Source organism: Thermobia domestica, chromosome 9 (genome assembly GCF_964235325.1).
Source record: "Thermobia domestica chromosome 9, izTheDome1.hap1.1, whole genome shotgun sequence".
NCBI lineage: Eukaryota > Metazoa > Arthropoda > Insecta > Zygentoma > Lepismatidae > Thermobia > Thermobia domestica.
The window spans coordinates 261385747-261412137 of NC_137462.1; the positions used below are offsets into that span (position 1 = coordinate 261385747).

General features: G+C 36.1%; 1 protein-coding gene across 2 annotated transcripts; it reads right to left on the reverse strand.

Moving 5' to 3' along the window:
- Window positions 1–4363: 4363 nt before the first annotated feature.
- On the reverse strand, window positions 4364–11847 carry LOC145660670 (uncharacterized). Of its 2 annotated transcripts, none has more exons than XM_081725995.1 (2): window positions 10174–11847; window positions 4364–5847 (listed from the first exon to the last, which is right to left on the reverse strand). In XM_081725995.1, the coding sequence occupies exons 1-2, from the start codon at window positions 10760–10762 to the stop codon at window positions 5837–5839; spliced, it is 600 nt and encodes a 199-aa protein (XP_081582121.1). In that variant the 5' UTR covers window positions 10763–11847; the 3' UTR covers window positions 4364–5836. The 2 variants fall into 2 exon arrangements, with proteins under 2 accessions (XP_081582121.1, XP_081582120.1); XM_081725994.1 differs by lacking the exon at window positions 10174–11847 and adding an exon at window positions 8676–10157 and having other exon boundaries at window positions 4369–5847.
- Between the last annotated feature and the right edge of the window lie 14544 nt (window positions 11848–26391).

The following is a 26391-nucleotide window of genomic DNA, read 5'->3' on the forward strand; positions in this document are numbered from 1 at the left end:
GAAGTTTAAAAAAAAAGAAACTGATTTTTTGTAATTTCTTATCTGTGAGTTGCTAAGACTCCAATTAAAACTAATGGCATTGCATTAGAATCAACACTCAATGTCACCATTCCCTTCTAGTATCAGAAGACGAGAGTAGTGAAGTATTTTCCACATTTATGTGCGAGGGAATACTGATAAGTCTTCGTGTACAAGCCCGTATCCACGGGAAGCACAGGGGGTCAGGCCCCCTAAAGTTTTTACGGTAGGCTTGCAAATGAACTATAATATGGAGATGAACTACAATACGGTAGGGTCGTCCCCCTCCTTACATTTATGGGTTAGAAGCCTGTTCGTGTTTACTAAGAAAAATAATGTCACCTGAATAAATTAAGCTTGGGTTTTCATTCAGCCTCTTTAAAATGTGTATCCATTAGAATAGGGCTATTTATGGTTTGGTCATAATATAATGTTTGAACCATTCATTTTCGTCCTTACTCTATCCCGATTTTTTGACACAAACACCATGCGCACTGGTTTTCTCCAGTTTCTCCCGTTTATCTCCAGGTACGTCATTCCACCATCATTATTATTATCATCATTATCATCTCCCTTAGCCTCTTTGCATAATGGTGAGATGTTAAACTAAAAAAAAAAACTTTATAAATGTAAACCCTAAATTGTGTGGTCTCCGAATTACGATCAACTAATCTGCTTGAGTTGGTTTTACTGACCATCATGCAAGATGCTGTTGCATAAAACAGGCTTTTCCCAACCACAATATTTCACCTTCAAAAGATAGGACGATGACAGAGATTCCGGTTATAGTTGTTACAGGTGGTTGCTATACTATGTAAAAAATGAAGAGAAATCTTCCAGTTTAACGTTCCACGATCATTTCCATTAGGTTAAGGGGGACGATGATTAAGGAAAGTGAGTACTAATATAAAAATTGGTGGAATGATAATGTGGGAGGACATGGAGTGCCCCGAGAAAACCAACAGACATTATGTTGGCCAAAACAAACTTACTTGTCTTGGGATTGAAAAATGAAATGAAATGAAATCCTTAAGTTTAACATTGAACGGTTATGCCGGCTAGGTTAAAGGAGACGGTGATGATGAGACATGAATGAAATGGTGGAATGAAGAAAGTGGGAGGAAACGGGAGAACTCCTAGAAAACGTACGAACACGGTGTTTGTCCACCATAAAGTTCACTTGGCGCGGTATAGGATCGAACCAAGGACTCCATGCAGGAGAGGTTAACGCTGTACCTCTGAGCCACTGCGATCCTGTCCGGGGATTGAAGCACGGTTCCCACTCACTTGATGTAAGCACTCACTGAGCCACAATGTCTCCCTACTTCTAATAATAAAATGAAGTTGGTGTGTTTGATTTTGCGTAGAAAACTGATGAAAACTTTTCTTTAATGATTCGGTGATATTTAATGAAACTGTCACGTTAAAAACATTCCTGTATACCGGGTATATAGATGACGGATGCTTCATTTGTTGAGATGGAAATGAAATTATTGAAAGAAGTTCAGCATTTCTGTTTCATAATTACGTTCACACAGTACACTCACTAAAATAGTGTTTTCCATGTTAAATGTTTGAAGTAGCTTCAATGTTAACACTATAAAATTTGTATCAATATATTTGCGTAATTGCTATGACAGTATCGTAGCACAAAAACTTTTTCAAATAAGTTAGAGCTAGTGAAAAATGTTTGAGACCTATGTCACTAAAGCCATTTGCTTAGAATTCCTTCTCTTTTTATTATAAAATACATGGTAGCTAGAAAATACGCGATAACGCAGATAGTGACATCTGTCACCGTGACTCTTTATTGTGAGTACAGACTGAAATTTTCGCTGTTTGATATTAGGATTTAGAGGCAGATTTTGGTCCAAGAAAGCATTTTAATATTTCATTTTGAGTAAACAATTGTTACCAACTGAGATAATTAATTACCAAGTTGTCCATCAAAGCTCACACAGAAATGGGAAGCGGCCGCATGCACAATACTTCCACTGTTGGAACAATGTAAAAATTGGTCACGTTTTGTTGATTTTGAGTGTTTTATTTATATTACACACGTTATTCATAGTTTATTTTTTCTTTATTTCCGTCTTACATTCCTTATTTCTCTTTGTATTGCTTTTGATTCAATGAAATGGGGTCCATTTACGTCTAGTGCGACATCTTCGAATTCGAATTTTAACTAGCTCAGATTTTGTCCAATTTTTCTCCATTTTTGTCCAACCAAGACAAAATTGTGTACCATTCAAATTAACCAAGGAGAGCCATTTCAAAATTTGGGCCACTTCCGATCCTTGTAGTGCGTCATCTTGAAATTTGAATTTTAAGTAGTTCAAAATTTTGTCATGTTTTTATCCATTTTTGTCCAACCAAGAACGAGTTTTTTCCCATTGAAATAAACGCTGGAGGATCATTTCAAAATTTGGGCACTTCCATCGCCTGTAGTGCGACACCTTCAAATTTGAATTTTAACTAGCTCATAATTTGGTGATCGAAGTGGCCGAAATTTTAAAATGGCAATCCTTTGTTAATTTGAATGGTACAATTTTTTTCTTAGTGGTACAAAAAGGGACAAAAACGACAAAGTTCTGAGCTAGTTAAAATTCGAATTTCAATGGGTCTCACTACAACTAAATGGACCCAATGAAATTTTCACTTTTTGTTATATATCTTCGTATTGTTATGTATTTTCGTATTTCATTTTTTCTTGAATTTTTATTCCTGTCTATCTGTATCTCTGAAATGGTAATAACACTGGTAAAACAAAGAAAGTAGGTGTTCCCTAGAGCTTTCGTGCTGCTAGAAACAAATGTGAGCTTACTTTTAGTACTGCACCCTCCCCATTTAGAAATACTTCCAAATCTTACACAAGGTCGTTTCAATCACTTCGTCTCACTAAATGTGACGTCCTTTGGTCCTTGCATTGGTCATGATTTCAGGAGATGCCCCAGGAGGAATTTCCCCCGAAGCTACGAAGTTCTACCCCGGGTCCTAAACTAATATCGTTCTCAATATATATTCCCACTATCTATATAGTACTATATTTCACCGTTAGTATATTGAAATTCCTCCGGGGAAAATCTTCTGAAATCATCCTTGCCATACATTCAAAACCTGAGCTTGTATCCTTCGATAATGAAACAGCTATGCCTGTATCGTCCTGTTCCAGTGGGCATGTTGTTACAGTCCAGAAAGACATCACTGTGTTTGTAGGGTTTGGTAGCGGGCGAAATATAATCAGGATACTTGTTATTTCTTCTGTCTCTATCTTTATGTTCAGCGAATGGAAGTTACTTATAGAGAATGTCTCGAAACAACACCGACAGCGTTTGGGAGGTGATTCCTGACACCAATATAAGACAAAAAAGACCAACCTGGGTGCACAAATGCTCCCTTTCGGCGTTATACGCTGCCGAAAACATGAAAAAATGAACTTTAAAGGTCCATAACTTCCATACTATGGGACCTGCCGTAGTCGGGTCGAGACTTCACTTAGGAACTAATTTATGTGCAATATCCAAATATCCACACTGAGAAAAATCCGTTCTACGGACAGCACTATATTGTACAAATATACGGTATCCTCTTGCTTACTATAGAAATCAGTACGGAGCATACGTTATCCGTATGCTACATAGGCACTACCCTTAGATGTTACATCATGCCGTTGCAGGATGTGTGACAACTAACAGTTTTCTGTATATCACATGCATATACTTATGTTATGTTCGTCAGCTATATGTTATATACGTCCATTTGTATGTGAGATCCTGACCGCCTACGTTGTTTCATACGGAAAGTACGTATAGATGGAACACTTATACAGAAAGTATTATAAAACATGCGTTTTCAATTATACGTCTGCTGTACGTAAAGTCCAAAAACTACAGGAATTACGCATGTAACCTATCTTTTTAAGCATGCCACCTACATTTTTTTCTCAGTGCATTTTTCAGAATCCTGTGGTACTTCCGCAACAAGGTAGTTGGTGAGTACTTCAAATAATATGCTCGTAGACAAACTCCCTCTATAAAAATTGTGCGTGAGTACCATAGGATGCCGAAACATGTATTTTTAAATAGCGCACACATTCGTTTCTAAGTGAAGTCTTGACACAACTACGGTAGGTCCCACAGTATTGGAGCTATGGACGTTTAAAGTTCATTTTTTCATGTTTTCGGCAGCCTATAACTCCGAAAGGAAGCATTATGCACCCAGGTTGGTCTATATTTCTTGTCTTATCTAGGCGTTCACAATTACCTCTTATTGGTGTTGTTTTGAAACATCCTTAGAATTGATGGGCTGACCATTGTAACGTGCGTTTTATAAAAAGGATAAAGAATTGAAACAATAATATCGCATCGTCACTGGTCAGGGTCACAATACGCCACCCCCAAAAATTATAGTAGAGAGTAATCAGCATTAAATCGTTTAAATAAGTATATAAGCATGTATAAGCACTCAGCTTTTAATTTACGCTATTAATCTGCATAGACAATATCAAGTTAGTTAATTTCAACTTCTCAATTCCACGTACCAAAAATAGTAAGGAGTGTTCAAATATCCATAATCAATTAGGTTGAATAACAAGTTTCTGAATTTAATGTAAATAATTATTATTTTCGAATTGAACAAGAAATAGGTACAACAACTTTCAAAAAATGTAACCTTCAATTATGGTTCCAGTAGTCAACTACCCCAAGAGCTCAAACTATAATTCATGAAATTTCAAGTATTAATAATTATAACAATTTCTAATATTAATTTTTGGCTCATGAAATATCGAAATTATGAAATATATATATAATTAAATTTTAAGACAAAAGCTGAATTTACAAGTTGACTGTTAAGCAATTTAACCTTCAGGTTACAGTTAACAAATTAATTGAATGACGGTCTATAACAGATTCTAAAGATATATTTAACTCAAAGTAGCAAAATCATGGAACAAACTCACCCAATCTTAGATGTTTAACTCAAAGTTATATTCCGGAAATCACAATAATTAGTCGTTAATAACAGATGAATATTATACACCATTATTATAACTTTAACAACACTTGGTCAAAAGGTCCGACCAGTTTCAATTTTCCCTGAATTCTGACGTAAACCGTATCTATAGAATTTCACGTTCAAAACTCTCACTAGATGGCATAGTTACCAATATATCAGTGTTACCAATACTTCTACTTTAATAACATTTGTTTGACTTTTTTTTTTAACATACAACAACATCGAGAGGCCCCCATAAAATAAAAGTGGTACTTTTATTTTATAAATTATTTTGATTATAGCAGTCTTGTGTCAATTTGGTTAGAATATCAACACCTACTCCACCACCAACTACTAATACCAGACTCATTCTCTCATGCACCACCAAATAAAAGTAAAAACTAAAAGCAAAAAAAAAAAAAAATATTTTCCCCCAAAATCTCATTTAATTAGCATGCATCCATCTGACTCGCCCGACCTAGCATATCCCCGTATTAGTAATATAAGGTCATGAGTAAATAATCGAAAATAATTTATAATAACAATTCCAATAAGATCGAAACACTGATTTCCACAATATTATATTTCCAATTTTAAATAATTTCCATTAATAGGAGACCTTCAATATAATTATAAATTTCCTGAAGTAATAACAGAATTTTATAATAAAAATGAAAAAATTAACTTACATTACATTAGCTCGGGTAGTTTCAGAACATCAAAATGAATAATTTACAGGATAACAAAACTTGCGTACAGCAAACAGGTTACAATCCAAATTGAATACACGAAGTACAAAGTGAAAAGGACAGTCACACGACATTCATTCCAGGCCTGGAATACAAAAAATATGTTAACATCACATACATACAATATTTAAAATATATGCTGACCAAGTTGTTTATTTGTATAATTCTATATTTAATTTAATTTACTTAATTTAAGATTCTGACTAGAAACAGTTGATCCAAGAAACGAAATTACAGTTGGTTTGATCTTAATTATTAACAGATAATCTAGGTTCACGATAAATTTTTGTCATTGAAACATGTACTTTTCTTACATCATTAGGATTCTCAATTGATCTAACTTGTAATGTATTTTTTGTAAGTAATCTCAAAATCTGGAATGGGCCAAGCCACCTAGGACATAATGATTTAGTCACCTTATCAGCTAGACTAGATTTAAATTGGGACTTTATTAAAACCTTATCATTAACTTGATATGTTACAGGAGATCTTTTCCTGTCATATTCTCTCTTCTTACGGTGCCACGCTTTTTCCAAATTCTCTAAAGCTGTTACCAATAAATTTTTGTCCTTTTGTCTGATTTCATAGTTATCAATTTCCCATTTCACATCTAGGGGATCACATACATTATAATTATACACTAGCTCCATTGGTGAACATTTTGATTCAGTATGTTCTGCTGAGTTTATAGAAAATTCAATTTCATGGATACCCTGATCCCACTTAGTTTGTTTATTCCGGAAATAAATTTTCAGACAATCCTTCAAAACACGCAAATAACGCTCCGATGCGTTCGAAGCAGCGTGGTACGGAGATATACAAATATCCCTAATTCCTTGTCCGTACAGAAAATCTTTAAATAAAGATGAAACAAAGAGACTTGAATTATCATGGGAAACCGAATGGGGAAATCCGAATCGGCACATAATTTTATACAGCTTATCTCGTACCGTTTTAGCATTTAAAGTTCTAAAAGGCTCTAACCACATAAATTTAGTACAAGAATCTACAACAATGAGACAGTATTTGCCAGATTTTGATTCACATAGTGGCCCACATACATCAAAATACCATAGGGCGTTCGGAATTTTCTCATATTGAGAAATGAGTTGTCCCATAGGCTGTCTATTAGTACTTTTATTTATTTGGCATTCCTTGCACCTTGAAACATAATCCCTAATGTCCCTAATTATTCCATTCCACGTGTATCTTGCACATATTTTAGAGATACTTCTCTGCGTTCCAGCATGAGCACCCGGTAATATATTATTATGATAATAATCAATTATAGATGTTATCAAACTCTTAGGAATACAAATCTTAAAGGGATTTTTAATAGCTTTCGTCTTTTTACATAATATCCCTTTTACCAATTTATATCCATCTACGTTTACATTATTTTCTAATTGTTCAATTATTTTCATCAACTCTTCATCCCTTCTTTGGTGTGTAAACACAGCCTGAGACGCAAATGGCATTAACCACAAGTTAATTTTACACATATTTGTTACCTCATCTTTCCAAGTAGGTTCTAAATCAACTGACTCGAACATCTGCGTGTCATGGACCCTGGAAATAAAATCTGAAGGCGTGTTTAACACACTAGGTACATGTTTGACTTCAAAATCAAACCCTAACAGCCGATATAATAAGCTTCCATAGTTCTTTACTTTCTTTAAATTTCGTATGGCATATGCTAATCCTTGGTGATCAACTCGTACCTCAAATTTATTATGTAAATATGTTTTAAAACGTTCCATACATTCAACCAAGGCCATTAATTCCAATAAATATATAGGCTTATTTAAATCATAAGGACGGAGTTTTCGACTAAAATAAGCAATAGGCCGTAACACCCCATTACTATCATATTCTTCGAGACATCCCCCTAAGGATTTTGTTGATGCATCTGAACTAATTACAAACTTACCATTTAAATTAGGTAAACATAATACAATATGAGTCTCGAATAATTCTTTTAATTTATCAAGTGCCGCTTGCTGCTCAGGACCCCATACAAACTCAACTTTTGCTGACCTTAATCGGTTAATGGGTTCCAGAACTTCCTGAAAATGTGGAATAAATTTGGAATAATACTGTAAAAACGCTGTTAAAGCTAATAAACCTCTTCGATTTTTGGGAGGAGGCAAATTTTTAATAATTTCAAGTCTAGAGGGATCTAGATACAAATCATTTCCGTCAATAATATATCCAAGGTACGATACCTTAGTCTGAAATAAGGTTGACTTACTTAAAGATAACGTTATCCCTGCTTCTCTGAATTTCTGCAATACCAATTCTAATACACGCTTATGTTCATCTATAGTATCTTGAAAAATTATTATATCATCGAAGAACCACTCAATTCCTAGGTGTTTTATTGGATACAATATTTCTGTCATAATTTTTGATAACATATGGGAACCTGCTGCCAAACCAAATGGCAAAACACGCCACTGAAACAGCCCCCTATGAGTCATGAAAGCAGTGTATTTGCTAGAATTTTCAGTGAGTGGAATTTGTAGATACGCCCTCCGGACATCAAGATTTGATCTTATTTTACCTTTAGATATCTCAGCTAATATATCCTCCATCCTAGGAGTGTATTGAGGATTTAAATACAACCGGGAATTTAAATCCTGATAATTAACTATTAATCTTTTGTCCCCCGATTTATTATTAACCAAAAAACTTGGAAAACACCATTCACTATCTGATTTTTCAATCACGCCCTCTTTTAACAATTCATCTAGAATAATATCCATATGCTTCTGATCTTGTTTGCTTAATGGATACGCCTTTTTCCTAATTGGTGTTTCATTATTAACACGTATTTGATATTCTACACCTTTCACCTTCCCTATTTTCTTACAAAACACGTCAGAATAATTATTAACAAGTTCATCTACATACCCTTGCAATGTATTGTCTTGTTCCAATAATACTGGATCTACCATCAGAGGATTTGTACAGCTATTCTCCCCAAGACCGCTCTGCAGTAAAGAATTTGGTACTTTTCCTTCCGTACAGTTGGCAACTCTGCTACTCATTGGGCCACTCACATTGGATGTTGATTCTCCAATAAACCATCTGGACAAGGACCCCTTCGGAAATTGGCTGGAAAAACCAAAACAATCACCAGCATCACCGTTGTCTTTCCTTGGATAAGTAGGAGAAATTTCTGACCCCCCACCTCTCATTGAATCTACCGGCGAATAAGTTAAAGGCGCAAATTGTCCTTCTAATTTCAACCACAGTTTGTTAGCAACCAAATCCAAGTTTGCCTGAATTTGCTTAAGTTCCCTTATGCCCACAATAAAAACTGGACTCAAATTAGGCACAAGAAAAAACTTCAAATTATAGACCCTTCTACGGAAAGTTATAGGTAACACCACATATGAATTTAATGTCAAAGTTTTATTATCCACACCAACACCAGTAAAAGTTTCACTTTTCACAGTTATAGGTTTTGTTATGCATGAGTTCCAACGTTCAAATTGCTCTTTATTTACCATTGAAATAGTACTGCAACTATCTAAACCACCGTAATATTTTTGTCCCATAACAAAAGCCTGAACAAAAACAGCAACGATGTGTTTTTGACGTAAAGTGGTATCTGGATACTGTTTATTAATTTCAGAACTTGAAGGTTTCATAAATTCCTCAACACTTGAATCACACCGGGATTTCACCTTCGTGCGCCCCATACATATCATATTACGTTGTTTTTCCGTGTTATGCTCAGACATAAATTGCCCCTTTTTTGAAGTTTTTATTTTGGTAGAACAGTTTATAGTAGAAGTTCCTTCCCCACGACCACTATTAACAGAACCAGTTTCACACATCAGATCACTATTAGTAGGCCGGGATTGATTTGAGGAATGTACATTACGAGTAGAGGAGCGATGCCGATCACTCACGCCCATGTTTGTTTTCACGCCAACTGTCCGCCTTACATTACAATATTTATACGAATGCGCACCACCACAAACATAGCACTGTAACTGCCTCTTTTCTTTAACACTCGAAGTGGATGTCAGTCCTTTATAAACCAACAAATCGTTTTTGTAAAGTTCATATTGATTTACTGCACTCAATAATGTTTGCCAACTTTCCGGTTCTTTATCGCGAAATAGATCGTACCTAAGTTGCGGATTTAAACCATAATAAACTTGCCGAAGAATAGCTATATTATCCATTGCACATTTACCCTCCAGCAACTCATAACAAAGGCGTATTTCCCTAATATATTCAGAAGCACTTTCATTAGGATATTGTAGCCGATCAATAAACTTATTTCGTAATTCTCGTTTACCCAGCACCGAAACCATGTCATTAAGTATATGAACACCAATAACCAACCAATCGTTTGTAATTGAAAACTCGCTTATCAACTTCGAATGCAACTTACCCGAAGTCCGAGATAGAGCAGAAAAATATAAGGCCTCGTCGGGATATAACTCAGTGGATTTAATATAATATATTGCCTTCAAAAATTTAAATAATTCTTCATAACGTGAACCATCACACTGCGGAATACTTTTTATTGCTTCTAAAAAGCTAACATTTGCAGCTGACTGAGTCACATTTGAAAGACTTGTACGTAAAGTTAATCCAGCACAACCAGCTGGTAGAACAAAAGCACCTTTGCTTTCTTTTTCTTCGTGAGTATCGAAGAACGGGTTTGAGTATTCGCCCTGAACACCTGTTTGCACAGGTAACTGACCTTGACCAACCAAATGGTTATCAACGACACGTAATCTATTGGCATTATCAGTCAAGGACGAATGTCTTTCTCTTCGTATTTCTTGATACGAAGTTGAAGATAAAAATGGGTTTGTGCTATGCAAGGTAGCGTTTACGGAAACATTTCCTCTATTTTCAAGAAATGATAAATCCCAATCAAGGGGATTATAAGGTTCCACTATCCCTCCATCGCCATTTGGGAAAGAATTTAAATGCAATTGCTGCCTAATCGGATAATCTCGGTTAACCTGCATTCTTACAATTTAGATAATATAATAAGTTATAAGATACAACTTATGCCAAAATGAATCGCTTTTGATTAGTAATATTTCCAGTCAAAACCTATAAATCTAATATGGTGAGTCGTAGTTCCACACTGATACTCCCTACTTAGATAATCCTACCATTCACAATTTCAAACATATCAAATAATTAACTACAACCATAGACAAAATTTTAATTTTCAACAAATGCAACTTTTTGGCAGGAGAGAATTCAGGGAAAATCATGTGTAACGTGCGTTTTATAAAAAGGATAAAGAATTGAAACAATAATATCGCATCGTCACTGGTCAGGGTCACAATACGCCACCCCCAAAAATTATAGTAGAGAGTAATCAGCATTAAATCGTTTAAATAAGTATATAAGCATGTATAAGCACTCAGCTTTTAATTTACGCTATTAATCTGCATAGACAATATCAAGTTAGTTAATTTCAACTTCTCAATTCCACGTACCAAAAATAGTAAGGAGTGTTCAAATATCCATAATCAATTAGGTTGAATAACAAGTTTCTGAATTTAATGTAAATAATTATTATTTTCGAATTGAACAAGAAATAGGTACAACAACTTTCAAAAAATGTAACCTTCAATTATGGTTCCAGTAGTCAACTACCCCAAGAGCTCAAACTATAATTCATGAAATTTCAAGTATTAATAATTATAACAATTTCTAATATTAATTTTTGGCTCATGAAATAACGAAATTATGAAATATATATATAATTAAATTTTAAGACAAAAGCTGAATTTACAAGTTGACTGTTAAGCAATTTAACCTTCAGGTTACAGTTAACAAATTAATTGAATGACGGTCTATAACAGATTCTAAAGATATATTTAACTCAAAGTAGCAAAATCATGGAACAAACTCACCCAATCTTAGATGTTTAACTCAAAGTTATATTCCGGAAATCACAATAATTAGTCGTTAATAACAGATGAATATTATACACCATTATTATAACTTTAACAACACTTGGTCAAAAGGTCCGACCAGTTTCAATTTTCCCTGAATTCTGACGTAAACCGTATCTATAGAATTTCACGTTCAAAACTCTCACTAGAGGGCATAGTTACCAATATATCAGTGTTACCAATACTTCTACTTTAATAACATTTGTTTGACTTTTTTTTTAACATACAACACCATATATCGTTAGGACCCTGAATTGCATGGCAACTGAAAATTTCCCAATCCCATCTCGAGACGCAAAGCACAGATATTACAGATTGTGCTAGGTACTTACTGGCTACTTTAATCAAGTTTGCTGTCGAAGTACATAACAAAAAAAATGGCTGTGTTAATTCCACACAACGGCTCTATATTACTCGAGCTGTGTTGAATTTTGACACATGTCCGGTGCTACTTTATCTACATCGGATTTTAGAGTAAAGTACTAAAATGGTAATTATTAATTCAAGTAATTGATATAGTGACTTGTAATATGGATGGATTTTAGTAACGTCGTTAATGTTTTATATATATATATATATATATATATATATATATATATATATATATATATATATATATATATATATATATATTTAGTTGCCAAACAACTACGTTTAAAAAAATGAAAGAAGAACACGGGAAAAGGATTAAACACTGTGTAAAATGTTCTTGGCTTAGTTCCATTTTGAAGAGTGTTAATGGATGTTAATACATTAAGAACAAATATAAGAATATCGAAAATAGGTGGAAGAACTTTTGCTAATGTCAATTTTCACAGAAAATTCATACGCTCGCAAAACTATTTTCGTGAAAAATTCGTTACTTGGTGTGACTATCAGATTTGCTGGGTAAACATTACAGTACAGATGTATCTGTTTGATGCGTAGGATGTTGAAACGGCTGTGTTTTCTAATTGAATATTCAGCTGAATATTTAATGTTGTAAAAGACGCCTAAATATAGCAAATTTTTACAAAACTCGACATCTCCATTTTTTAAGTGTCTACAAATCGCAACTTATCCATATTTTAGTGATAAAGCTTAGTTGAAACCAAGAACAAGTTTTACAAGTGAAATTTAATAGTACTGCATTATGTAAGAATACCTTTTTTACGTCGTATTTTCAGTTAGGCATTGTGTGAGGCTCATATTAAAGTACGAGAATCCGTTAAAAAACGCATTTAAAAAAGGGTCCTTAATTTATGGTTCTTAAGGGGGCATACTACTAAATATTTTTCAAAAGCTAACAATTTTTCTTTTGCAAGTTTTTCGTAAGTGAAAAGTGATAATGAAATGTAACTTACCTCAATAATAGATAATGTTATTCTACACCCGAAAATACGAATCGGAAGAATTTGCAGTGTTACCATCCATAGAAATAACAGTGTGACCAGAATTTAAATTACCAAAAAATCTAGGTTAAGGCAGCGACTAGAAAAATGATCTCAACGGCAGTTGATGACTTATCGTGTTGTCTGTTTTCCTTGTTAACTACTTTTTAAATAATATTTGGATTTATTTTGTAATAAAAGAGTACAAAATAAATAATTTTTAATAAACAGTAGAATTAAAATACAAATATTATTTAAAAAGTAATTAACAAGGAACACAGAGAGCATGATAAGTCATCAATTGCCGTTGAGGCCCTATTTCTGCGTTGCTTTGTTACTTCCCGAAATTCTTTAACATTTCCGGGGCATTATTTTACACCGTAAAATCTAAAGCGGTGTGTAACTTCTCCATGGGGAATTTCCGCCGATCTCCGCCCCCGCAGCAAAAGGGTCACGCGCGACTGTCCGACTTGCAAAAAATATTCTACAAAAGTAGCCGTGCCGGCATAACAACGTCGAAACAACTTCCCACAGGTCGATTTAGGGTCGGCAAAAGCGTGGCAAACCTACGACATTGGTTATAAAAAGACGTTGGAAAGACAACATTCCGACGGTTGCTTTACAGACGAGAATTAGGCGGCCTAGCGGCTAAGTAATCTTGAAACCGGCGGCGACACAGAAGCTCTCAGTTTCTTCGAAAACAGTCGGATCTGTGACCAGCCCTGCCGCGACGTCGCGTCTCTGCCGACATACAGTCGACAAAGGGTCGGAACAGGGTCGGCGGCTACCTGTCACCTCTGATCCGAGCCGGCAAAAAGATGTTTTTTCTGTACATACTCGTGTATGATACGTACCGGCGGCCCGCCACCGTAGGCTGTGGCACTCCCAATTTTCGACCGCCATCTCTCAATGGGGTTAATACTGCCAACTCTGTATCAAATCGATAACAACTGACCTGTGTTAACCACAACATCGGATATTTGTTGTTGGAACAACACGCTAAAGTGATAAAGTAGCAGTCATGGCTTGTGTTAAAATTAAGGATTAACACCATAATGATTTACAATATAGACATATATATAGGGATAATTACGTATTCACTAGATAACGATATATGAGGATTGCTCGGGCAAATGCAATATTTCAGAAAACATTCACACGCAGAGGTAAAAAGGTAGCTGCTTTAGAGAAAATCACGAAGAACTGAAAACGGAAGTAGTAAACAGCTACTTCCGCTTTACTAAGTTTTATATGTCGTAGCTTCAGATCTAAGCTAGGGTCTAAGTGATATTTACATACGCTTCGATACAGATCAGTTTAAAGATTTAGGTGAAGGCTCAACTAACAAGAATTCATTTACCGTAATGTAAATATACAGGGTGTTACAAAGGTGTGTCAAAATATTTTGGGAACTGATTCCTCACACTCGAATAAAGAAAAAAGTTCATATGGACCTGTGCTCAAAAGTGCGTAGTTTTGGAGTTATAGGGTGCCGAAAACACGAAACAAGTGAACTTTAAAAGTTCATAGCTCCACTATGTGTCCTATCGTAGTGGGACATCACTGAGAATCTGGTATGTGAACCTTCCAAATATTCATATTTAAGAATGCTCCAATACTTCCACACCAATTTTTAGAAAGATAGGTGGAGAGTGATCAAGTACTCACAAACAGTCTCTCTGATAATGATTGCTTAAGTACCGGAGGATCTGAAAGATGGATATTTGGGTAGTTCACATACTAGTTCCTCAGTGATGTCTTGACCCGACCACGGTCGGTCCTATAGTAGTGGAACTATGGACCTCTAAAATTCATTTTTTCACATTCTCGACACTTTATGACTACAAAACTATGCATTTCCCACCACAAGTCCATATGAACGTTTTTTCTTATTTTGATGTGAGGAATATTGTGACAATTTTTTAACACCCTGTACATAGATTTATGTATAAGGGAGCTTAATATTATTATTATTATTATTATTATTATTATTATTATTATTATTATTATTATTATTATTATTATTATTATTATTATTATACCACATTGACTTGATCCCTAGTCTTCTGTTTCAAGCGCTGCTATCGTCTGAAAGAATTCCACTGACTTTCTCTCGCTTAGCAAGAATTCCACTCACTTTCTCTCTCTAGCTGAACCCTTATTGGCTCAACGCGACGGTGTGAGCTTTAGTTCGCATTTGTGCCACGGCTCAAGACATTTTGGCAGCACAATAGTTATATTTACTCTATGTAAATTGCAGAGTGCAGAACCAAACTAAGTTTAAATTCACTTTTATCAGCTTGGAAAGTATCACGAAAAAGAAGACCCTAGTTTCGTGCAAAAATCTTCCGACGTTTAATTTTGTTGGCCGCTATAGTACAATTATGGGGGAAAAAGTATAAGGGTCCGCTACGAAGATCCAGTAGAACCGCCAACAATGTATACGTTCAAGATAATATTTATAGTAAAATTACTTCTATAATTTTAATATTTATATTAAAATTAATTCTTTAGTGTCTCTGCTTTCAGAAACAAGTGAACATAAGCGAAGTTGAAGCATAATTCAATCATAGCATATGTTCGTTTCATATTCATAATCCTGGACTTGATTTTCGGTGCGTTCTTTTTTTTTTATATACCTAGTCTAGCCATAAATTCTGTCACACACTTGTTTGTGAATATATGAAATACGGATTGAGATTTTTCAATTTTCTTTTAATATGTTATAACCACATACATTCTTTACAATTGGCACCTATCAAACTTCAAAATGTCCATCACTGGCACGCACCCAGGCTTTGACTCTCTTGGGCCAGTCATCTATTGCAGTACTGAGAGTATCAATCGGAAAATCCGCCACTGCTGCCACCAAGGAACGCTTCAAACTTTTAAGTAAGGGTATTTTCTTGCAGACCATGTCTTCTTAAACTGCCCACGGTTTGTAGTCCAGAGGGTTTAAATCGGGGCTACCAGAAGGCACTCAGCACTGGAGATGAAATCTGGTACATTGGCCTCCTACCACTGTTGTGTCATCCTTGCTTTATGAGCTGGCGCAGAATCCTGCTGGAAGGCCCAGTGATCATTGTTAAACATGGTGTCACTCAAGTCCTTCACAATAGGCTCCAGAACAGTTTCCAAACATACCCTGGCACTTGTTTTTACACCTTGCTCACTAAAGTGAAGTCTGGTGTGGCCTTCATAGCTCACCCCCCACCAAACCATGACTGAGGAGGAATGATGACCTCTCTGAACCTTAGGAACTCTCCCACGAGGTTCTCGAGAGATTGCTGCATATATCCTATCATTTTTGCGGTTAAAGCTCTCTTCAATGGCAAAGATTTTCTCGCCAGCAAAGAGGATTTGCCGATGTCCATTGTTAGCGTACCGCTGTAGGAGCTGTCTTGCTTCAGTTTCCTCTGCTGCTTCAGCTGTGGTGTCAAGAAATGCCTCGTGCTCCGACGATAAGCTCTGACCTTCAGGTCTTCAGAAAGTAACCTGAATATTGATCTTGGGGTCATGTTGAACTCCCGTGCCATGATCTTCTGCTTCCGGAGTGGATTTCACCACACACGAGCAGCCACTGCTTTGACAGCTGCCACTGTTCTCACACTGCGAGGACGAGCATCCCTTCGCCGGCCACATACACTGCCGGTCTCAGTAAACCGCTGGATTGTGCGGCAAACAAATCTTTTGCTGCTTTTCAGAAGTTTCAGCAGTTTGAAAATCTCACTTGGTGAATTTCCACCCTTATGGAAGGGAAACACTGCAACTCTATTTTTGTACTCACTCCATTCCATGCTTAAGCTAAGCAGATTCACCCGTTCTCTTTCCCTGTTCGACACACACTGGCCAGGGCTGACCTTGAGCTAAATTGTACCTTGCCACCTGCAAAGTAGGTTCTACAGTCAAAGCCAAAAGCTTGTGACAATATTTATGGCTAGACTAGGTATATGTATAACCAACCTAATTCGATTAGGAGCTGGTAATATCCCAGCTCCCAGCGTCTAGAATATAAAAAAAATAATGGTGGAGGAGGGAAACCTCTGTATTCACTTTGTTCAGCTAAGAATCGTCATCAGGCATGGCCCTTCGAACACTAAAACACAGAAGAACTTACGTAGTCGAAGTTTGTAAGATTAATTTTCTAGTATTGCTTTTCTATATTACTTAAGTCAAAAATACCAATTTCATAAGTTCACTCTTTAAGTTACAAATAATTATTATATGAATAACTGTCTCGTTTTAGTTATTTCCTGTTGTCGCATATTAAAGACTTGACCTGCATTATTCTTAAGGTAAATTTACTAGAAATAGGATAACACTTTAACCAAGTTAGAAAGTTGTGTGTCTCAGTGTGGAGCTAGTCAGTGCAACATGAATATTGGATGCAGCATCCTGCAACTCGTGTCTAACATCCGTTTCAGCAGGACACCATCTGGTGGTGATTTCCTTCAGCGTGTTTTACCGTAGCATACCATTCCAGTGGAACTTTCGCATAAAGGACTTGTTACATTCTAATCTCACAGTTCACAAAAACGTAAATAATTTGTTCAAGGATTGGAAACTTCCCTTTGTACCTTTTGACTTCTCGAATAGATCTATTCGTTGGAGATATCTTTAAATTGTATATTGCTAATTTCCTCTATAATATAATTGCAAAAAAGTAACTAGCTCATTCTTTGGCTTATGAAACCCGGAGGTTCATACCCGAGGTTCAGTGCATGAAACGATACTCAAATCATGGGAAATCAACCCAGTTGGGAATAGTACAACCTACTTTTCAAACGTTTTTGTTGTATTATCTTCCCACTTTCTTGTAGATCTACGCTGATGTTTGCTCCCCAAACGCTCTCCTGCCATAACTTTACTTATAAGCCTCTCGTCAATTTCACACTTGGACAAAAAAGGACGTAGATGTTGGGAGGCAGTGACGACGCCAGAGGGGGGGCAAGGGGGCGAGCGCCCCCTAGTAGCTACTTCTGCCCCCCTGACTGCCACCTAGACTGCCCCCTCAGACTCCTACAATCTTTAAACATTCTGCATGTAGTATTTTATATCAGTATCATAACCAATCTCATTGTCAAATCGTAGTCTACTTTCCATGCATTGACTATGTGGCAGATTAGTCCTCAAGCTTTCTTCTTTGAGCGTCTGGGTATGCACGCATATTTCTGTTTTCTAATTTAGCGCCTTTTGAGGTAAATTTTAGTTATACTTCTTTCTTATGATTTTTAATTATTGTGCCTAGCGAACAATACTAGATTTGGTCGACTTGTTTTCTTCTCATTGGATCAACTTCGATTGGAAACAAAAGAAAGGTAAAATTAGTTACGTAATTTGTTTGTATTTATCCAGGTTTGAAGTTTTCAATTTCATATTTTGTTTTATTTTAAAGTTCTATACTTCTTTTTTCTGAAACATTATTCTCGGCTTCCAATATTCAGAGGATGTGCTTATAACAGTTTAGTTTGTAACTACCAGGGCTTAATTTTTTGAAGGGAATAAAAAGAGTTGTGTTTTCCCTTCCTGCAAATAATAATAATAAATTTATGGAATTAAAGTGATTCCCAATAAAACGTATTGTCAGAGTGCTGATCTTTAGTTAATAATTGGTCTATACTAGTGCTCCTTTACTTATTTTGTTTCAAAGTACTGACGTGACGTCTACCATATTGACTAGGAATTGCTGAAAAATTCGTAGCCCAACCCAGAAGGAGTGCACGTGGATTGGTGAAGTTTTACTTCTTCTCTTCCCCCAAGAGTCAATATACTACCTTGTACAGTGCTCCAGCTTTTGCAGAAAAGTTAAAAAATCTGAAGATTTCCTCGCACCACTGTTCGTAGCACTACCCCTATCAGATCTAAAATGGCGTCCTTTCAAGTGTTATTTAAGTTTGGGAAATAAGTACACGTAAATGTTAGACGGGGTTAAATCTGCGGAATAAGAATGATGATCTAGACATTGAAATCTTAGGTTATGCAATGTCAGCTGTGTTCGCAGGGGCTTGATGGACAGGTGTATTCTCCTGAAGGAACAGAATTCCTTTCTTTTCATTTTCCGCGGTGTTGAACTTCGAGTTTTTCTTTCAGTTTTGTAAGTAATGTAGAGATTCTGGATTAAATATCTGACCGTTGCGGAGATAGTCTATGAGTACCACTCCATACTTATACCAGAAGAATGTTGCAGACAGTTTCTCAACCTACTTCTGTGTCTTGAACTTCTTGGGGCGATGGAGAAATGAGTGCTGCTACTCCATTGACTGTTGTTTCGTTTCAGGATCATAGTGGTACTACCATATTTCACGTATGGTTACTATTCGTGAGCGAAATTGATCAGCACTACGGTCAAATTGGAAGAATACTTCTCTTAATGCCGTCACTCTTTTATTCTCCTGACAGATTTTTTGGGAACCCATTATGCCGAGAACTTGAGCATACCCAAGCCATTCTGAATTATGCTACCGACGAGTTCCAAAGAAATGCACAGAATCTCTAACACAAGTTTTGCTAAGAAGGTAAAAACTGAGAAAGCGGGGTGCAGACCTCAGGCTATAATAAATATATCGTGAGTTTACTATACACTTTAAAAACTATATAAATAATAACTTAAATTATTTTTGTCACTCAAAAACTGGGGTGTCCTAGGCCCTCCGGCCCCGGGCTATATCCACAATTGGCTGAAATGCTGCAATTTTCAAGAATAATGTCACAAATTGGATCCATGATTTCGGGAAGAGTCATTGCTTTTAATCATCCTGGATGTAAAGCATAATTTGTTGAGAAATCGCCACGTTTATAGTTACTAAGCCACTTACTTCTTCACCACTGTATACATCGGAGGAGAGTCCCATGGTTTTTCACTCATTTCCTAATTAATTTACTTCGGTGACTTTCCTTGGTGGAACAAAAATGTTATAACAGTCAGGATCTGGATGTTCGTGAAATTATCTGTTTGGGCACATATAATCACTTCAGAGGCCTGAGAAACAATAAGAATTTCATTATTAATATGAAAATTTCTATTTGTACATACAGAGATATGTTTTTTTAAACTACGGTTTCATTTTTCTACCTAGTACTTACACTCCTTCTGGATTGAGCTACGACATTTCAGCAGCTTCTCGTAAATTCTAGTAAATTCTAGCATATAGTACGGTACTAGATCAATGTGTTACTTGTAGCATACGCGAAAGTAATTCAATTTATGTTTAGGCTTCAAAAATTTCATTGAAAAAAATTTCATGTGCAGACGTCACTTATTTGTTAGTTACAAATTTTACTTGAAATAAGTTTAATTTATAATCATATAGGTCTAATATGAAAACAACAACGAAATTACACAATGTAATGTAAAATAAGTCAAACGTAATAAATGTAATTTTTGGTATGGCAAATAGTCGCCCCCCCGAAAATATATCTGCCTCTCTTTTGCCCCCTAAGAACTTAAAGCTGGCGTCGTCACTGTTGGGAGGGCGCCATGCCAATCACTTGAAGACGGGGTATCATGTCATATATAAATGTTTATTATTGGACATATATACATATATGCCACATATTATGCCTATAATAGTGGTGGGCACAAAAACCGATTTTTCAGTTTTTAGGAAAACCGAAACCGGTTCTGAAAATTTTCAAAAAAAAACTGTTTTTCTCCAAAACAGGTTCAGTTTGCACCGAAACCGGCTTCAGTTTTCTCCAAAGCCGGTTTCGGTCTCCTTCAAAAATGGTTCCGTTTTTTTTTTTCAAAATTGGTTCTGACAAAAATAGTGTTTCTTTGTTCTCCGGAATTCGATTCCGTTTGCACAGAAATATTTTAATGGTTTCCAAAAGTTTTCCGAAACCAGTTTTGGTAAAAACCGAACCGTTTTGAAGAAAACCGAAACCGGTTTTGGAGAAAACCGCACCGGTTTTTGATGAAAGCCGAAGCCGGTTTCAGTGAAAATCCCTAGTCTATTACTTTAAATATCCTGTTAACTATAACATAAGAAATAAAATTGATATTGAAGATGTTTTAAACAAATTAAGCGGTAACAGGTAACAAATTATTTTCCTGGCTTGGTACAATTAAAAAAAACTGAAATGAAATCTTTGAGTTTTACGTCCCACGATTATGCCGGTTAGACTAAAGGAGACGGTGATTATGAGAAATGAATGAAATGGTGGAATGAAGAAAGTGGGAGGAAACGGGAGAGCCCCGAGAAAACCCACGCACACGGTGTTTGTCCACCACAAAGTTTACTTGGCGGGAGGAGGGTTTGAACCCGAGACCCCATGCACCAGAGGTAAGCGCTCTACCACTGAGCCACTGCGGCCCCCTCTTGGTACACTTGTTTTGATACCTCGATCAAGGGGATTCGCGAGAAGGAAATAAATCGTTTTAATGATTTCTCTAACTGCCATCATTAAGTTCTTATGGAAATCTGTGCCAACAAAAATCTGATGTTGGTGTAACCACTCATCGGAAACTAAAATAACCATTGAAACTCAAAAAGCAAAGATTTGTGAAGGGTGATAACTAGGGGACGGAAGTTCATGACCCAATACGAGATATATATGGCCCTATATAAAATGTCCTGGAAACATGGAAAAATGATCTAAAAATGCAAAGAATTATCTGTAAATTGTGAAAATGACTATTAAATTTGTAACTGTAGCTTCAGAGGAGTACAACAAACTTACCAAATGATGGGCATCCTGTCCATGATACCAATAAATAAATAAATAAGATAAAGTTGCTTCTTCAGTTGAAATATGTAAGTCTGATTTTAAATTAAAATAACCAAATAAAACATAAATTTAAACAATTTAATGATTAAGGCAAATACAGAAAATTATTCAGCGAAAAATGAGCTTATTTCACACATCTCGGTCTACTATGTAGCATTATGTGTTTTCATATCCTATGCGTTGCTACAAACATAAAAAAATTATACCTCCACGTTAATCGTGTATTTATTGTTTACGATTAACAAATTTTATATGAAAAATCGGAGAGTAAAAGTCAAGAATACATTCATTGGAGGGGGGACTTAAAAGGCACACAGCCTCTTTCCACCAAAACACAGACCATCGAAAAAGTAACAAAGTTAAACGTTAGAAATTATTTAATATATCACACACATACAAATTAATTTTGAAAATATTTAATGAAAATGAAAACATAAAAATTTTTCATTTATCTTACCGATAACTGCAGTACCACCATTGTCTTGACAACATAGGAATAAACACTAATGTCAAATTCCCTTTCTTTTGCTTGTAAATTGTCATTTTCAAGAAAATGTGTTTCCCTCGGTACAAAGTAAAAATTAAATATTTGAGTTTTACGTCCCTCACATATGCCGGCTAGGCTAAAGAAGACAGTGATGTTGAAGAATGAATGAAATGGTGGAATGAAGAAAGTGGGAGGAAACGGGAAAACCCCGAGTAAACCCACGCACGCGGTGTTTCTCCACCACAAAGCTCACTTGGCGCGAGCTGGGATCGAACCAGGGAACCCATACACTCGGTACAAAATCTCTAGAATATTGCCAAAATTAAAAAATGACAAAAAAATAATGAAATTTACCGAAACATACCAAACATAAAAAATCACCTAAAGTTATGAATGACAAGGAAATGGCCTGAAATCGTAAAAAGAGGCCTAAAAACTGAAAATTGACAAAATATGCACGAAAATGCACTTTAAAATTATGATTTTTTTTTCTGTTTCCAATCGAAATGTAATGTTTGATGGGCATTGTGTCCGCGATACCAGAACAAAAGTTGACTTTCACTAACTTCCGCTCTCTATTGATAATACAGTATGAAAATCAACTCAGTTTGGCAGCATCGCTAGCGTATAAGTTGTTCCATCGAAACTAAAGAATATCTTAAACAGAGGACGATACAACTCTTATAGGAGTTTACATCAAAGGCTCAAGATCGCTTACCTTAGTTCAGAAGATCGCACAATTGATGAGACACAACAAAAATTTAAAAAAAAAAAAAAAAATGTGTAGTTAAAACGAATACAATTAGGACTGTGATTTCGAAAAATGTAATAGAAAAGTGGTTGAAAAGAGGGGATTGCGATTAGCACCAGGACAAAAGTAACTTAAAATTTTAAACACTTTACTAGCTAAACCTGCGCTCTCTACACAGCGCATCATTCGCATATAAGCATAAGTCCCCTTATCATTCCTTACAACATCTGTACATGTCCCTTTACAGACACAAGTGAAAGACGTATTGATTAAAAAAAGCCAAGGGGTATCATAAAGGCGAGACTTTTTTCGATTATTTTTTCTCAATATCTTGCACCGTTTGCAAGATTTGAGCCTGCTTCCGGTTGGAGTTTCTAATTCATGTATGACTAGTGTTTTCTTTCATCTTGCATGCAGTATGTAATAAGCAATTACATTACATACACAATTAACTATAATGTCAGTTATATATGGTGTTCATTGGTCAAAACACCCCCCCCTAAAAAAAGGTTCATCTTAGACTGGAGAAATGGTTATCCTTCCTTTTCCATTATTATTTGGCCATGAAACAAACGCCTGAGACATATACAACAGTGTGGTGTTGGAATGTATAATGCTTAGGATGTGATGCTGTAGTTTCTTTTAAATTTCAACACTTCCAATGTACCCGTAAAAATGTAATAAAGAAATAGTGCCCATGTTTTTTAAATATTCAATTAGAACTGAACAATCTACATGAAATTTGCAATCGATCAGTGAAAACGTCATTTTTCTAGAGCCTGTAGTTTCCGAGATCTCATTGTCGAAAGGATTGGACACAAACATATAAACGTAGTCAAAAGAGCTCCAAAGATGGCAGCACAATTCATTAGCATTTATTTCGGAGAAGGCTTATTAAAGGCAAAGGTCTTTGAACAATAATTTAAAAGGATACACTTTGTGAAAAATATTTCTTTAAGTAATTTTACACTCTTTTAAAAATATTTGACTTGTTATAAATGTGAAATCACAAATAACCGTAAATCAAATGTTTGAAAGATAAGGTTATAGGTTAGAGCTCAATCGCTCTTAATTGATACTATTGCCAAAGAGAGGGCGTAACCCTCTGAGAGGCTGGAGAAGTAATAAAGTTTTTGAAAACCATCATCCTTACAAGAAGCCATTTCTCTCTTCTCCTTTCACAAAATAAAAAATTTGATACTGCATCATACTGAATCAAGGAGCCTAACCTCTCTTGTGTTAGTTAATGTGCCAGCTACGATCAAGTGTTGTAATACGCATTTGGGAGCACAGCACACATACGACACTTAGAGGGCTGACGGAAGTTTTCACTTTCGGAGGGCAACTTGCTTTTTGAACCTCATTCATTTTCATCATCTTTTCGATTTTCTTCATCTTCATTTGGGCTTCGGCCCTTGGCTACTTTCTCACGATGACGGACTCTGGCAACACAAACGGTCAAGCTCACCTAGGATGACATATAGGATTACCACCTACACTTCCGACGAATCCAAGCACTTCCCGCGATCAACCTACATCTATTGGATCTCGCATCCGGACTCGCCACTTTTCTTGGGGAAGTCAACCGATAGGAAGCACATCTAGAGATAGGCATCCTTCTACAGAATCTACACAATCTGCCAAACGTGTTCGATCAAGGTCCCCTATTACATCCATGGATATCGAGGGCAATCCACAGCATAATAATAACATAACGGGTCCTGTAGATCATTCCTTACCAAGTTCAACTTTCGATCCTGTTTATCACTTTCTACTCACAGAATATGACACTAAATTCACAAATTCCAAAATGATATTTCTGCAAATAATGAAATACGTTCCTAGGGTACGGGACACTCTAGTTCAAATCGTTTCCGCTAGGAATGGCTACATTTTGAAATCGAAAGATCCGAATTTTGGAATCACCATACGGAATAAAGCTTCCTACGAAATTTTCGGGAAAAATGCTAAACTGACGAAATTGACAGATAAGCGTCAAAAACAGCCTCCACCACCTCGACAACCATCTTTTCTGTCTGTTGTCATTAGAGGAGTCTCACCTGAACTAACAGATGCAGAAATACACGAGGAACTAGCACAAGAAGGGATATCAGTCGATAAATGTCTTCGCATTCGAAATAATAATGGTCCTACATACATGATCCGCGTTCTTTGTAAGCGACAGGACACTATTGACTATTTATTGCGATATGGTGCGCCTATCTATAAGAAAATACATAGAGTTGAACCATCTAAAACTCAAGGACCGTTACCAATTCGTTGTGAAAAATGTCAGGTTTACAATGATCATACTACCGCTAACTGTTCAAATCCTTCTAAATGCGGATACTGCTCAGGGCTACACGAGACCAAGGCATGTCCCAATCTACAAGGACCACCGAAATGTAATACTTGCAGTGGGCTTCATCCTACTTACAGTTATCGCTGTAAAGCCAAACCAGCTCCGTCCCCTGAGCATCCAGAACTAACGGTACCGCTAAAAACGGCCGATAAAACAACTCAACCGACTCAATCCATATTACCTCCGCTAACCGTCGAAGATCTCCTTCGTTATATCAGTTTGGTGTTACAAAATATATTTCCATTTCAGCGAGCTCATATCTTACACCACATAATCTCTGCTGCAAAATCCATTTTTCACATCAATCTCCATGCAACTTACTCTAACAATTATGTTCATTTTCACGTTGGACCGCTGGAAACTGCTGTTTAAAGCCATGCATATGTTACTTTACATCATGGGGATTACTTTCCTATTCGTTAATATTCGATCCTTTTCACAACATAAGCTGCTATTCGAAACATTATTATACGAGGAACATATTAATGTATTTGCTCTTAACGAAACCGCCTTAAGACCGAACATGTTAGCCCATATTTCTGGTTATCAACTGCAGCGCCACGATTATCCCAATCATATGGCACGTGCTCAAGGCGGAGTTGCAATTGGTTATTTTTCCAAATATCCAGTAAGAGCATACACTCCTCAAGTTTTTGCCGATATGCCGGAATACTTACTTTATTCTATATATTTTCCATCATTAATAGTTAATTTAAGCACTATCTATATTCGACCACACCAACCCATACCATTACAGTATTTTGAATACATAGCCCATAACTTTCGTAATATTATCATCATGGCGGATATTAATATCCATAGTCGTAGTGCTCGCGAAAAGGCAAATTTTCAGCAGTTCTTAACTGAAAATCTACAGCTGCATCTTCATGTCCTTCCTAGTCACACTAGACCAATCAGTCAGACTACACCAGATGTCGTCATCACATCTATAAATCTTATTAATGACTGCCAGCTTGAAGTTCTCGA

Excerpts from the sequence above, each read along its gene's own strand:
- LOC145660670 (XM_081725994.1), bottom strand. The coding sequence starts at position 10,093 with ATGGTTTCGGTGCTGGGTAAACGAGAATTACGAAATAAGTTTATTGAT. Across the intron at positions 5,848-8,675 it reads CAAGACAATACATTGCAAGG|GCCTGGAATGAATGTCGTGT; the intron begins GTATGTAGATGA and ends TTTGTATTCCAG.